Source organism: Bufo gargarizans, chromosome 11 (genome assembly GCF_014858855.1).
Source record: "Bufo gargarizans isolate SCDJY-AF-19 chromosome 11, ASM1485885v1, whole genome shotgun sequence".
Taxonomy (NCBI): Eukaryota; Metazoa; Chordata; class Amphibia; order Anura; family Bufonidae; genus Bufo; species Bufo gargarizans.
The window spans coordinates 8,811,713-8,827,837 of record NC_058090.1 but is presented as its reverse complement, the minus strand read 5'-3'; the positions used below and the strand labels follow the sequence as shown (position 1 = coordinate 8,827,837).

Sequence of the window (16,125 nt, the reverse complement as noted above, 5' to 3'; positions counted from 1 at the left end):
GCTGCATAGTGTTCATCAGTCTTCGTATCGTCTTGTAAGTTTGGTTCAGGATCTGGGTGATACAACCAGTTCACATGGGTACCATGGACCCCTGTGGACAAGCCTTGGGATCAGGACAGGTAGCTATCGGTATGGCGTGTATAGCGGGCCAGCGCCTGTATGTTGGGGGTCACATATGGTCCTACTTGTATAACAGGGTATAATGGTTCTGTTTGTACAGCATGTAGACACGTGGGCTGGATCCCTCCGGGAAGATGTGCTGGTTTACGGCGCTGTCCATAGAGTCCACATATTCAACCAGTAGCGGTATATCCAGCTCCTGGGTCACGGCGGTGATCTGGATGTGGTCGCACACCGCTGACATGGGTTCCACATTCTGGAAGAAAGAAAGGGTAGAGAGTGCTAGGGCCACAGAGCTAGAGTTTGTTCACTAGGTCATTAAACGTTATGAATAGTGTTGAGCGAACTTGTTTAACCACTTCAGCCCCGCTAGCTGAAACCCCCTTAATGACCAGAGCACTTTTTAAACTTCGGCACTACACTACTTTCACCGTTTATCGCTCGGTCATGCAACTTACCACCCAAATGAATTTTACCTCCTTTTCTTCTCACTAATAGAGCTTTCATTTGGTGGTATTTTATTGCTGCTGACATTTTAACTTTTTTTATTAATCGAAATGTAACGATTTTTTTGCAAAAAAATGAAATTTTTCACTTTCAGCTGTAAAATTTTGCAAAAAACCCGACATCCATATATACATTTTTTGCTAAATTTATTGTTCTACATGTCTTTGATCAAAAAAAAAATGTTTGGGCAAAAAAAAAAATGGTTTGGGTAAAAGTTATAGCGTTTACAAACTATGGTACAAAAATGTGAATTTCCGCTTTTTGAAGCAGCTCTGACTTTCTGAGCACCTGTCATGTTTCCTGAGGTTCTACAATGCCCAGACAGTAGAAACACCCCACAAATGACCCCATTTCGGAAAGTAGACACCCTAAGGCAGTGATGGCAAACCTTTTACAGACCGAGTGCCCAAACTGCAACATAAACCCACGTATTTATCGCAAAGTGCCAACACAGCAATTTACCTTGAATACTACAGTCCAATATAGTATATCTTCCATGTACTTTATCATTTATCTACAATAGCCTGCCTACATTCAGTGCGCTGCCAGTGCTGTTCATGGTGCGCCCTGCGCTAAAGACTGACAGGAGAAGTCTAAGGCATATTGGTACAGCATAGACGTTTTCCAGGGTGTGGGTGCCCACAGAAAGGGCTCTGAGTGCCGCCTCTGGCACCCGTGCCATAGGTTCGCCATCACTGCCCTAAGGTATTCGCTGATGGGCATAGTGAGTTCATAGAACTTTTTATTTTTTGTCACAAGTTAGCAGAAAATGATGATTTATTTTTTATTTTATTTTTTTCTTACAAAGTCTCATATTCCACTAACTTGCGACAAAAAATAAAAAATTCTAGGAACTCGCCATGCCCCTCACGGAATACCTTGGGGTGTCTTCTTTCCAAAATGGGGTCACTTGTGGCGTAGTTATACTGCCCTGGCAATTTAGGGGCCCAAATGTGTGAGAAGAACTTTGCAATCAAAATCTGTAAAAAATGGCCGGTGAAATCCGAAAGGTGCACTTTGGAATATGTGCCCCTTTGCCCACCTTGGCATCAAAAAAGTGTCACACATCTGGTATCGCCGTACTCAGGAGAAGTTGGGGAATGTGTTTTGGGGGGTCATTTTACATATACCCATGCTGGGTGAGAAAAATATCTTGGCAAAAGACAACTTTTCCAATTTTTTTATACAAAGTTGGCATTTGACCAAGATATTTATCTCACCCAGCATGGGTATATGTAAAATGACACCCCAAAACACATTCCCCCAACTTCTCCTGAGTACGGCAATACCAGATGTGTGACACTTTTTTGCAGCCTAGATGCGCAAAGGGGCCCAAATTCCTTTTAGGAGGGCATTTTTAGACATTTGGATCCCAGACTTCTTCTCACGCTTTAGGGCCCCTAAAAAGCCAGGGCAGTATAAATACCCCACATGTGACCCCATTTTGGAAAGACACCCTAAGGTATTCAATGAGGGGCATGGCGAGTTCATAGAAAAAAAAAATTTGGGCACAAGTTAGCGGAAATTGATTTTTTTTCTCACAGTCTCCCTTTCCGCTAACTTGGGACAAAAATTTAAATCTCTCATGGACTCAATATGCCCCTCACGGAATACCTTGGGGTGTCTTCTTTCCGAAATGGGGTCACATGTGGGGTATTTATACTGCCCTGGCATTTTAGGGGGCCCTAAAGCGTGAGAAGAAGTCTGGAATATAAATGTCTGTGTGTGTGTGATCACCCATATAGACTCCCTGATCACCCCCCTGTCAGTGGGGGGTAGTAGTGTAGTGTTTTGTGGTACTTTACTGAGCTGCCTGTGTCCTCTGGTGGTCGATCCAAACAAAAGAGACCACCAGAGGACCAAGTAGCAGGTATATTAGACGCTGTTATCAAAACAGCGTCTAATATACCTGTTAGGGGTTAAAAAAAAAAAATCACATCTCCAGCCTGTCAGCGAGCGATCGCCGCTGGCAGGCTGGAGATCCACTCGCTTACCTTCCGTTCCTGTGAGCGCGCGCGTTCACAGGAAATCTCGGCTATCGCGAGATGACGCACGGATGCGTCAAGGAGGAATGAATCAACCACCTTCCGGACGCATCCGTGCGTTAGGCGGTCGGGAGGTGGTTAAAGTTCGTGTCATCGAAGAATCACGTTATGGTCTGTGGTAGCGGAATCCATAAGGCGATTCTTCGATAACCCGAATTTAAAACACAGGTTCGCTCAACACTAGTTATGAATAAAGTGACACCGGCGATAGAGAAGGTGGCGTAGATTTGCGCTATAGTTTAAAGGGAACCTGTCACCAGTTTTATGGTGTCCTAACTAAGGGCAACATAAATAAGTGACTGATTCTCTTAGCAAAATGCTGGGTCACTTTCTTTAATTGACCCAGTCAATCTGCCAACATCTTGTATTGAAAAGCTCCAGCTGATAATGATGTCATGAATATTCATGAGCTCCTGACTCTCCCCGCCCACCTGCTGCCAAATGACAGTTTGTTTCCATAGGAATCAGCAGCAGGTGGGCAGGGGAGTGGCTATAGCTCTGAATTAAATATATGCTGGACTCGAAACAGCTCATTAGCATGCGGCATCTTTGTGTGTATATTATGAGGTAACTATCTGTCACACCAGTAAGTGAATACATCTAAGGCATGTTTTAGTAGGTAATGATTGTATATAATTAGTTAGATTATAATCAAATATCCACATGACAGGTTCTCTTTAAACCACTTTCTGGTGCATATTGCTGTAAAACTGTCACAAAACAGCTGCATAAAACCAGTGAAAAATCAAAATAAGCAAATATTCTATGTCCCAAAGTCAGAGACATTACATCCTATGTGACTGATATCAGCAGCTCCTCTTATAACGCTCCAGCACTGATATAACCTCCAGCATTACTGGTCGTCACCGCCCGCCATCCCCACAGTGTATATTATATATGGTGACCTGAGCACAGTATTCCTCAATGCCTTTTTCCTCCTCTACGAACGGCTGGTAGAAATCGCCCCTGCTCCGGAGGAAGGCAGAAGTGACGAGTCTCAGATACTGGACGGCGCGGTCAGAGACTTCCGGATGATTGAACGCTCTCAGGAGGTTACACTCGGACACGTCGCTCTCTGCTGCATCATCTACAAGACTGAGAAACTGAGATACTTCAGCGTCAGCAACATTTCTACACAAGCATGTAATAAAAGTTCTGCAACATAATATATTTTATGTTTCAATTCCTCATCACTTTCAGGACCTCTGCTTGCTGTCTGGAGCTTCTGTGTTTATTCTTGCAGAGGTGGCGGCACTTCCTGGTGGGATGTCAGCTGCGCCTCCTTCCCTCTCACAGCATGCAGTCTCAGCAGACACAGTGAAGCTGCAGTTGCATCCCCCTCACCTCCCTGCCTTTTATTTTCTGTTCCACACTAGATCTATAATTCGTGAGCAGCTATAGAAAACCACAGGGTGAAGGATGAGGAGAAATCACCGCCCCTGGTGACATGTATTACAGGCTCCTGCACACTCACATCTTCACAACCGGCTTTTTATTTTATCATTTTCTCTGTGTGTCAATTTCTCAAGAGAAAGAGGCCTTACTGTTTTGTCTACAGCCCCTAGGCACACTGCGTGTTTCCATGGTAACAGACAACAAATACTCAGTGTAGTCTGATCCCGCAGTCAAACTTGGTACGCTACAAAAAGCATCTCCCCATTCATTGCTCTGCTAGATTCTCTTCAGCTCAGGGATGTGTCCTTTCTGCTGTAGCTCTCCTCATCACAACTCTGGATGTGTGATTTCAGCTGCGGCTGTCTCCCTGTCACAGTTTAGGGGATGTAATCTATCTGCTCTGGGAGCATATCCTTTCTGCTGCAGCTCTCTCCCTATCAAAGCTCAGAGGGTGTGTCCTTCCTGCTGCAGCTCAGGGGACGTGTCCTTCCTGTTGTGGCTCTTTCCCTATCACCACTCAGAGGAAGTGTCCTTCCTGCTGCAGCTCTCTTCCCCCATCACAGCTCAAGGGATGTTTCTTTCCTACTAAAGTGCTCTTCCCCATCAGAGTTCAAGGGATGTTTCCTTCCTACTCCAGCTCTCTCCCCCCTATCACAGCTAAAGGGATGTGTCCTTTGTGCTGCAGCTCTCTCCCCCCATCACAGCTCAAGGGATGTGTCCTTTGTGCTGCAGCTCTCTCCCCCCATCACAGCTCAAGGGATGTGTCCTTCCTACTCCAGCTCTCTCCCCCCTATCACAGCTAAAGGGATGTGTCCTTTGTGCTGCAGCTCTCTCCCCCATCACAGCTCAAGGGATGTGTCCTTTGTGCTGCAGCTCTCTCCCCCATCACAGCTCAAGGGATGTGTCCTTTGTGCTGCAGCTCTCTCCCCCCCATCACAGCTCAAGGGATGTGTCCTTTGTGCTGCAGCTCTCTCCCCCATCACAGCTCAAGGGATGTGTCCTTTGTGCTGCAGCTCTCTCCCCCCATCACAGCTCAAGGGATGTGTCCTTTGTGCTGCAGCTCTCTCCCCCCTATCACAGCTCAAGGGATGTGTCCTTTGTGCTGCAGCTCTCTCCCCCCTATCACAGCTCAAGGGATGTGTCCTTCCTACTCCAGCTCTCTCCCCCCTATCACAGCTTAAGGGATGTGTCCTTTGTGCTGCAGCTCTCTCCCTATCACAGCACACTTGATATGTGTCTTTTCTGCTGCAACTCTTTCCCTGTCACTGTCCCAGCTTTTAAAATTAGAGCAGGCGGGTAGCAGTTGAAGGAAGGAACTGAGCATGTGCGACCACCTCAGTAAGTGGACAAGCACATTACTATCCAGTGCTATTGTAACGAAGCCAAGAAAAACATCACACGGCTGGAGCATTTTTGTAACACAAAGTAAAAAGCCAAATGATATTAAAATAATATTAATTGTTGGGACGACCCCTTTAGGCTTTCTACGTATGCGTCAGCGCTACATTAGTCAATCATCTCAGTCCTCGGAGGTCCAACTTACTGTGTCGTAGGGACGGCTAAATACGTGTTCGGGGACTCCTGCAGCGAGGAGCTGGTGTCTGCTCTGCGTCACACGGTCTCTAAACCTGACCGGGAGAGAAAAGAGCAGAGTGAACGTAGACCATAGAAATATCCGTGTGGTCGCCCAGTGCCCGCCGTCCACTCACCGGAGCAGCTCCTGAGGTTTACCAACCAAAGACTCCAGGAAGCCAAAGCCCAGACCCCTATAAAAACAGCTGCCGTCAGCGCATGACCTCCGAACAGCGCAATAGCGACCCTGCAGACCCTGAGAAGAGAGCATCAAAGACTGAACTCCATGGGACTACAACTCCTAGCATGCCCCGACACCTCAAGCTTGGATTAGTAGTATAAGGTCCAAACTCCCTAATATATATTTTTCTGATTCTGTGGTTGTTAGGCCTCATGCACACAACCTTATTTCCTTTCCGTGTCCGTTCCGTTTTTTTTTGCAGACCATATGCATATAGAACATGTCCTATTATTGTCCGTATTACGGACAAGGGTGGGACTGTTCTATCAGGAAAATACGGAATGCACACGGACAACATCCGTACTTTATGCGGATCCGTTTTTTTGCGGACCGCAAAATACATACGTTTATGTGCATGAGCCCTTAGAAAGTGTCCCGACCAGCTTCACCTCAAAATGTGTAAAAAACGGATCCTACCTTTAACTTCTGATACAACGGCGCACCGCTGTGTTCTTCTATAAACAGAGCGATATCGTACTTCTCCGACACCAAGTCATACGAGTCCACGGCCTGTGAGAATGAGAATGTCAGCTTTCCAGGCTGGTGATGGCCTTTGGAAGAGGCGGAGGGTGTAAGCAAGAATGCAATCACTGACTGCAAGCAGAGCTCTTGAAAATGGTCATGAACACAAAGCCTAGAGTTGTGGAGTATTGGATTATACAACGATTATTGGTACAACACTGGAAATATTTATCAGTTACCTAGTGCAACAGATTAAGAGATGGGACATGTCCTGAGGAACGGGGGGGGGGGGGTGCCCTCTGTGGCATACACAAACTGGGCACTTAAAAGAGGACCTGTCCCCTCTCCTCATATTCCAAATTTAGTAACTACTTGCATTCCCCTTGTAATAATTCTGGAGCATCTATTTTTATGACTCTATGTTGTGCCGTTCCTCTATTATTCCTACTAGAACTTTACCAATGAATTGCCAGCAGTTAGCAATAAAGGTTTGTCCGGGTGGGGTAGGGGTGTCCCTGCCCAGCACGATCAGTGCTGCCTGTGTCAGATTGCGCCGGGGCATACCCCCAACTGGTGACACCCAAATGGATCTCTACTGCAGACTGCTGGCAATCATTCATAAGCTTCTAGTAGGAATAACAGAGGAATGGCACAGCGTACAGTTTATGAAAAGATGCTCCAGAACTGTTATTACTTAGTGCAGGGCATGCTCAACTTGCGGCCCTCCGGCTGTTGCAAAATGACAACTCCCATCATTCCCAGATAGCCTACAGAAGGGCATGGTGGGAGTTGTAGTTTTACAACAGCTGGAATGACTTAGGGAATGCATGTAGTTACTAAATCAGGGAGGAAAGAGATGCAAATGAGCTCTTAACAAGCTCTGCCTCTGATGCCACCAGATGTAAGGCAGCTATCCTGTAAGTCAATGTTCAGCTCTTTAGCTAAGCCTTGAGACATGACTTGGATATTAAATAAGCCAGCATCTCATCTGCAGACAGCTGTTTCGGGGTGATTGCCCCTCACCTGTGCAGAGCAGAGAGTACTGGCTTGACTGGGTGAGAGTAAGGCGCTCTCTCCCTATGGAGGGATAGTTACTAGTGTTCTGCCTCCAAGTTCGGGTTATCGAAGAAGAATACCGTTATGGATTCCAAATCCCGTTATGGTCCGTGGTAGCGGAATCCATAATGGTCTTCTTCGATAACCCGAACCTTGGACGCAGAACTTTAAACACAAGTTCGCTCAACACTAATAGTTACTAAATCAGACATGTCAGGAGGTGGCAGCTCCTCCTTTTGGGGGCTGTGATCTTGCTTGTATTTTTACATTTTCACCACCAGAGGGCGATCTAGGTGTTTGGTCAGAGCTCTCTATGGAACAAAAAGTTAGTGAGTCCTATAGCTACAATATATCGACCTTATATTAGGGATTTATTTTAGGGACCCAATTGTTGAACCACTTATGGTCAGCAAGTGTGGTGTGCCCTAGTGATATAATATATGTCACATAGGCAGGATAGGAAAACCCTACCCACCCACTTACCTGCAGCCCCCCTTGTGCCCCCGGCCTCTCACACAAATTTGTAACCACAGCAGAAACTTCTTTACCAGATTTGTGATAAAAGTGACAAATCGAAACATTGTAATGACAAAATGTAACACTGATCCTTACCCACCCCCTCTGCAGCATGACCACTGAGCCCCAGCAGATACCTGCAACTTGTGGCTGCTGTGAAACTACTGCTCCCAGCATACAACTTGAGTCTATAATGACATGCTGGGATTTGTAGTTTACAACTGCTTGACAGACAACCAGTATAATGTATCAGATTCTAGTGGTAAGAGGCCCCAGTCTGCACCAACCATGTCTGCTGTGCTCCCTCTTCCTGCACCGACTCCAGTAACACCACCCCAAACATGTCACCCGCCTCCCTATGCCCCTCCCACTGTGAGTGATGTCATCAGGTCTCAAGTCCACACTGCAGGAAAGAACCACCCACAATATACTGAGATGTCTGAGCCACCGACAGTTTATCATCCAGACCTCTGCTATGAACGATCACTCCGCAGTCCGCTCATACCATTTACAAGGCGGCTGTTTGGAAACTACAACACCCAGCATGCACCCAACAGGCTATCGGGGCAATCTGTGAGTTATAGAGCTGGAGAGTCAGAGGTGTTGTTTTAGGGCTCATGCAATCCCCATCCGATAGTCGGCACCACAAAAAAGTAGCGCATGCCATACTTTATTGGAGTGCGGAGGCACGGACAGAAACGCCATGGGAGCGCTCCGTAGTGCTTCAGTGGGCTTCCGATCCGTGACTCTGTTCTCCCGGATTGTGGATACGGTGTGCACACAGCCGGTGCCCGTACATCGCGGACCCTCTGTTTGCGGGCGGCTTTATGGGCATGGCTGGGCAACGGCTGTGTGCATGAGGACTTATGCAAAGTTCATTTTTCCATCTCAATATCATTTTAACTTTCTTATAGACAGGGGGGGGGGATGTATCAAACTTCTACACCAATTTTATTACATGACACGGAGGCTCCTATTGCTTTCTCTCTCTTTACTGTGACCAATAGCAGCAAAGAAAAATACAAAACCAAACAAGTTACCAAGGCAACCAGGCCCCTCCCCCATATGACCCAGTATAACAGTCCTGGATCCCAAAGACTCCTCCTCTTTCTGTGCTGCTGCTGTCCACAGATAAGTACCATTATGTGGGCAGATTATTTGGGGGGCTTGGTATTAACGGGGACTTAGAAATATCCCCTCATATCATATATTATATATATATTTTGTCTGTTGGTTTTTTCCCCGTGTTTTATTTTTACAGCGTTGCCCCTCTCCTGCTCGGTTATCTTCCGCTTTGTTTTCTACCTCTCCCTCCTGCCGGTTATCCTTTCATCGTTACCTCATGTCTTAGGCGCTCTCCTCTGCACGTACGACGGGCGGCCGTAGTCTCGCGGGACTTGGGCCGCCATTGCCGTCCATTTCCTTCTCCTTCTCCCCGACGTAGGTTCGCGCGCTTCTTCTCCTCGTTTCTCGCTTTCACCCGCACTATCGCGAGATCTCGCTCTTGCCCTCTCTGTGTTGCCGCTAGTCTCTGGCGGTTTCTAGCGCGGCGTACTTGCCTCTTCATTGCTCCCCTCACCTATGAGTTTTTGCTGCCGGCCAGTTAGGTTTGTCTGCCTATACCCCTTATTGACTTGGCCCTCTGTCATCCCCAGGCTTAGTATTACCTTGGTTTTGTCCTGTCAGCATGTCTGACCATGTCTAACCTGAGGACATGGAGGAGTTGTCCCATGTCCAGGACTCTGCCTCTGCACAGACTGATGAGCAGGCGCTAGCAATTCAGCGCTCTGTAGCTATGGCCATTCAATCAGCTATGGGGTCCATGGCTACTGCCATCTCTCACTCCATTTCTGAGGCATTTTTGTCAAATAATCCGTCCTCCTCAAAGGCCAGTAGCCGCCCTGGACCCTCTAGTTCACGGGCGGCCGCCCCTGATGTGCCAGCCTCCAGAATTATGAGCGTAGGTGAGATACCTTCCACCCAAGATCACGCAAAAGAGCCTACGCCCGCATCATAGGCCTCCTCTCAGCTTCTATCCAGGCAGTTTTTCCAGCCCCCCTACAGTACCGTGCCATGCAACGCCTCAAGATCGCCCACCTTCAGGCGGGTCTCTCTTATGCAGACTTGATCACCCTGGACAGGGCAGCCAGGGACGAGTTAACTTGGTGGATCCACAATTTGGAGGCCTGGAACGGCAAGGTGATTTTCGGCCCTCGTCCGGACTTTACGGTCGATTCGGATGCCAGCCTGCTGGGATGGGGCGCTTACTGCAACTGAGTGACCACCGGAGGACGCTGGTCTGCGGAGGAATCCACCTTACACATCAACGCTCTAGAACTTCTCGCGGGTTCTTTCGCGATTCGCAGTTTTGTTAACGGGTTGGCCAGGACCTGCATCAGACTGCGGATGGACAACATTTCAGATTTCAGCAGTTCGCTACATCAATGCCATAGGATGCACGCATTCGACGATCCTGTCCCACCTGGCTCGGGAATTTTGGACCTTCTGCCTTTCGAGGGACATCACCATAGTCGCGGAATATCTGCCCGGCCTCCACAACACTCACGCGGACTGGAGTTCACGATTTCTCTCCGACTCCAGCGATTGAAGGCTAGACACGACGGTATTCTGTTCCATATCCTCCCTGTGGGGACCCTTCTATTTGGACCTCTTTGCGTCCTGCTTGAACACTCAGCTTCTCCGATTCTACAGCTGGCGTCCGGACCCAGACGCCAAACCGATAGACACCTTTTTGCAAGACTGGTCGGGACATCTCATGTATGCCTTCCCACCATTTGCTCAGATTCCCCGAGTCTTAGCTCAAGTTCGCTAACAGCAGGCTGAACTAGTCCTGATTGTCCCTGTTCTGGACCACCCAATCATGGTTCCCTCAGCTATTGGAATGCCTGATACACTATCCTCTGCTTCTCCCAGCGTTACCAGACCTCCTATTAGATCCTTCAGGTCTACAACATCCCCTCATATTAGAGGAATCCCTGCAGCTCCTGGCCTGCAGAGTCTCGGGGAACCCTGGCACGTCTCAACGGTTTCGGATTCAACCAGACGTCTTTTGGAAGACGCATGGGCTCCCGGAACCAGACGATCCTATCGTGCGGCCTGGAAATCTTGGACTGACTGGTGCGTGGTTAGGCACGTGGATCCCGTTTCAGCCCCTGTAACGGAGATTCTGGAGTTCCTCACATCTCTTTATGATACGGGGAAGGCGTATCGTACGATCAATCTGTTTCGTTCGGCCATTTCTGCCTCTCATCAGGGTTTTAATGGAATTCCTGCGGGTCAGCAACCTGTGGTATGCCGCCTTCTTAGGGGCTCCCGCCTTTCGCGCCCTCCTAGGCCCCGTTCTTTCATCCACCTGGGACGTATCTTCAGTCTTATCTCTATTCTCATCCTGGCCGCTCAACACAGACCTCTCTTTACGACAACTTTCCGCTAAACTGGTTTCCCTGCTCTGTTTGATCTCTTGTAAGAGAGTCTCGGACGTTAGGGCCTTGGATTACGACGCTCGCTCTTTTACACCGGAGGTTGTGGTGTTTAATATCACTCGACGCACCAAGACCAATATTCGGTTGGTTTCTTACCCGTGTTTTCCGGATGCTCCGTCTCTCTGTCCGGTCGCCTGTCTAAGAGAATATGAGTCTCGTACTGCTTCTCATCGTGTTTCCACTTGCCCTCAGCTTTTTTCTATCTTACCGCCGTCCTTTTCACCCCGTTACCAGCGTCACTTTGGCTCGATGGGTTAACTGGATTATATTTCAAATATAAAAGCGAGGTATCAGCGCTGGAAAAAAAGAGACATGGGGCACAATTGAGTGATGAATACCTGTTCAGCTGGATGTAGGTCCGGAGATGCTCCTAGTTCAGATTCAATTTTCATAGCACTTATCAGTGCGAGATGGATAGCAGTTCTCCTTGCTCTACTTCAAAAAAGGCGCGCGCCGCTCCGGCCGGCAGCTGACGCGCGCACGAAGGAGCGTGGTGGTGAAGGAGTCCGGGAGCGCAGCGTGTGACATCACAACTGTGGTACGGATACTTCCGAGGACCAAAAGACCAATCCAACGCGTTAAATGGATTATGTCCCAAGCGGGAGTGGACACCGCGGTATTCACCGCACATTCCACCAGAGGTGCTTCGGCGACTTCCATGGCAGTTGCAGGGGCACGATTGGAGGACATTATGCGACTTGCAGACTGGTCACGAGTTTTATTTTCGTCCTCCTTCTCATGTTTTCTCCTCAGTTGTTCCTCAGCTTTAAACTCGCAACAGGAGCCTCCGTGTCGTGTAATAAAATTGCATGATTTTCCTAACCTGTGACGGAGGCGAGTATTGCCCCTTCCCGTTTTTTTCTACCCTCCCGCGCGATAAAAACTGAATAACGGAACGCAACTGCGTGGGTTTCCCGCAGTGCACCCGGAGCAAATCCGGGATGCTCGTCTGAACGACCCAACGCAATCGCAGTCAAAACTGAAATTGTTTGCGCACTCGCGTGGGACTCATCCAGAGCAAATCTGGGATCCCCGTCTGAAACATGTGAGAGGTATGGGCACTGCGCCACATTAGTCCACATTACATCTGAAATCTACCACAGATCTTTGCTGGCGTAGATCTCCTTTCCTGGCACACGGACCTCCCTGGGATATGCCAAAGTTTTTAAAAGGCATGCCCCTCGTATTAGTCTTGTCCCATCGTACATGAGTGGAGCTTCTGCACCAGAAATGGCAGTCTTTATCTAAATTCCCAACTTTGTGTTTCAATTTCTCAATATTTGCAAACTCTCTGCTTGCTGCCAGTGAATGGGAACACGTTTAGATGCAGAGACCATTCAGGCCTGATAGATTTTTACAGCTCAGAGTTTGTTACAGTTGTGTCCGGTGTAGACTATCCTCTGTGAGCGAAACCTGGTCGCATCTTGAGACGTGGCCCCTTTACAGCAGACCGCACCACTTTATAAACGTTGTGCAAAGCATGGACACCAGCTTTTTGGCACCAATTATGCCTGAATTCTTCCACATTCTGATTAGTACACCTCTCCCAATGTCTATTAGAAAAGTTTGAGTGTTTTTGTTTTCATTTTTTCTACCTTTATTTGCATAACATTGGAAACAAGTAACAAACCCCCAGATGTAACAAAGTAACAAACAAAACAGATACTTGATACATAATTGTACGTGCACCGTATGCCTTCCCTGTAATTGGAGGCTGCAGGTTTCATGAAACATAAAATATGAATATTAAAGGGTTAAATCATCAAGACACATCATAGAGGGGGTCCTTGTTCTGCCCCCATATCTATCAGAAATAGCAGATTACTGCTAAGTAAGAGCTGCTTAGGCTACTTTCACACTTGCGGCAGGACGGATCCGACAGGCTGTTCACCATGTCGGATCCGTCCTGCGGCTATTTTGCCGTGCCCGCGGACCGCCGCTCCGTCCCCATTGACTATAATGGGGACGGGGTGGAGCTCCGGCGCAGCACGGCGGTGCACGGCAAAAGCCTGACATGCGGTCATTTTAGTCCGGCGGCCTTTTGCCGTGCACCGCCGTGCTGCGCCGGAGCTCCGCCCCTGTCCCCATTATAGTCAATGGGGACAGGAGCGGCGGTCCGCGGGCACGGCGAAATAGCTGCAGGACGGATCCGACATGGTGAACAGCCTGTCGGATCCGTCCTGCCGCAAGTGTGAAAGGACCCTTACTCTAGTACAGCTGTCAGCAACCTTTAGCACACCAACTGTTTGGAAACTACAACTCCCAGCATGCACACTGGCTTGGCTGTTCATGCAACTCCCATAGAAGTAAATGAAGCATGCTGGGAGTTGTAGTTTCAGAACAGATGGAGCACCAGAGGTTGCCGATCCCTGCTATAATATTAGTCACCCATAGGCAATACATTAGTAATAGTGTTGAGCGAACTTGTGTTTTAAGTTCGGCGTCTAAAGTTCGGGTTTGGGTTATCGAAGAATCGCGTTGTGGAATTCCGCTACCACGGACCATAACGGAATTTAGAATCCATAACGCGATTCTTCGATAACCCGAACCCGAACTTTAGACGCCGAACTTAAAGTTCGCTCAACACTAATTAGTAGTGATGCTCTCTATGCCAGATTTAAAGGGGTTGTCCTATTACAAGAACTTATTCTATATCCTCAGGATAGGAGAAAAGTGTCTGATCAGTAGGGGTCCTACCATTGGGGAACATGGGCCCCTGTTCTTGCGAATGGCAGGGGCCCCAGGGATCGGATCCCTGCTAACCAGATGCTTTTAAGTTCTTGTAATAGGAAAACCCCTTTAATGAGCTAGGGTACGATGTGTCAAATTTATTATGAGGCTTCTGATAAATTTGGCGCTGCTTCAGGCAGGCCATGCGCCAGAAAAGTAGCTTTATACCATCTTTGAGCTGGTGTAAATTCTAGTAAATCGCCGGCCCACTGCTAGGGTAACCCATGTTTTTGGAAAGTTGCACATTTTGCAAGTTTTTTTTTAATTATTATTAATAAATTCCCCCATCGTTTCCAATGTTTGAGTAAATGTGCAGTGCCAAAGGTGTCCACCAGAGGGCAAAATGTCCTCACTAGTACAATATAGCTAGACTGGGTGCAGGGGTCTGCAAATACTGACATGCAGCATGATAAGGCCTCGAGCACAAGACCGTTTGCTGGCCCTGCCCGTGCTGCAGACCACAACTTGCAGTATGCAATGCGCGGGCACCGACCGCATGGCTGTGGTCTGCGGTTTGGACCCATTCACTTGAATGGGGTCCGCCAACCGACAGTCTGCACCGCAAAAAAGTAGTCCATGCACCACTTTTTTGCTGTGCAGAGGCACAGACAGAAAACCCACAGAAGCACTCTATAGTGCTTCCGTGGGTTTCCGATCTGCGCCTCCGTTCCTCACTGCATCTCCCGAATTGCGGACCCATTCAAATGAATACGGTGATACGGTGCACACGCGGCCGCTGCCTGTACATTGCGGACCCGCAATATGGGAATGGCTGGGCAACGGCCAAGCGCATGAGGCCTAATCCTGATCTTCAAAATAGGTTCGTCAATCGGTGAGACTTTCAAACGTGTGATTTTATAGGAACCTATTTAAGCCTGATTCTACTGTGCACAGGTGTAGGAGTGGCGAATATCTGTAACGTATGGGCACATCAATAATTCCTTACCTGCAGTCCCGCGGAAAACCTCCGAGAACACGTTGGACCATAAGTTGCTCCACATGACACACTCAGCTCTGCTACGTATTTCAGGACCGTAAAGGCTGTCAGCGCAGTAGATTACATGATGTCACTTAATAGTATGCAGTGACATCATTCAGTTCTGGCCCCGGGGTCACTGCTGCTGATGTTCCGTGCAATAAAAGCCCCCCCAAATCACCAAGGGGCAAGCATGGTGGCTCAGTGGTTAGCACTGGTGCCTTGCAGGGGTCCTAGGTTTCCATCTGCATGGAGTTTGTATGTTCTCCGGGTTCTCCGGTTTCCTCCCACACTCCAAAGACAGACTGATCGGGACCTTAGATGGTGAGCCCCACTGATCATAATTAGAGATGAGCCAAGTTATGGAAAATTCGATTTGGCTGCCTTCGCCAAATTTCCCAAATAAATTCAATTCGTGGTGAATGACTTTGTCATAAAGGGCAGTTCTTTGTAAGTAGCGGGTGCAATGACGGGGAACGGCGATCGCTCCGCCCCCATCATTAGAATCCCTCTGATCACAGCCTCTTAGGCTACAATTTAGCCCTTTCAGGGGTTAATCAGGGTAAAAATAAAAATTTTTAATTAAATACTCACCCATTTTCTCGCATCTTGATTGAGGACACCAGTGACATCACGCTGGCAGGGCGCGGTGACATCATTACTTTCTGCAATCAAGATGGCCACGACAACCTCTTCGCGCACAAATGGATGAGGATGTTTTATTTTTTTTACCGCCATTACCACGGTACCGGCTCCGTGACGAATTGAATTTTTCCTTCAGTTCGTTTGACTTTGATTCGCTCAACACTAATGTCTGTACAGCGCTGCGGCATATGGCGGCACTATACTTTTATAAGGGAGTTAAAAAAATTAAAATAATGCTAGGCGCCATTGAAATGTTGGATTATCGGAAGTTCTGAACTACTGGGAGTTAGGAGAAATCCACATATAAGGGCTCAGGCACACGAACGTATTTTCTTTCCGTGTCCGCTCCATTTGTTT

General features: G+C 48.0%; 1 protein-coding gene across 3 annotated transcripts; it reads right to left on the bottom strand.

Annotated features, from left to right (window-relative positions):
• Nucleotides 1–140: 140 nt before the first annotated feature.
• OTUB2 (OTU deubiquitinase, ubiquitin aldehyde binding 2) lies at nt 141–8,234 on the bottom strand. 3 transcript variants are annotated; one of them, XM_044271917.1, is made up of 6 exons: nt 8,202–8,234; nt 6,298–6,390; nt 5,777–5,895; nt 5,611–5,695; nt 3,578–3,775; nt 141–376 (listed from the first exon to the last, which is right to left on the bottom strand). In XM_044271917.1, the coding sequence occupies exons 1-6, from the start codon at nt 8,202–8,204 to the stop codon at nt 182–184; spliced, it is 693 nt and encodes a 230-aa protein (XP_044127852.1). In that variant the 5' UTR covers nt 8,205–8,234; the 3' UTR covers nt 141–181. The 3 variants fall into 3 exon arrangements, with proteins under 3 accessions (XP_044127852.1, XP_044127850.1, XP_044127851.1); XM_044271915.1 differs by lacking the exon at nt 8,202–8,234 and adding an exon at nt 8,011–8,043; XM_044271916.1 differs by lacking the exon at nt 8,202–8,234 and adding an exon at nt 8,011–8,043 and having other exon boundaries at nt 5,777–5,886.
• Nucleotides 8,235–16,125: the final 7,891 nt, after the last annotated feature.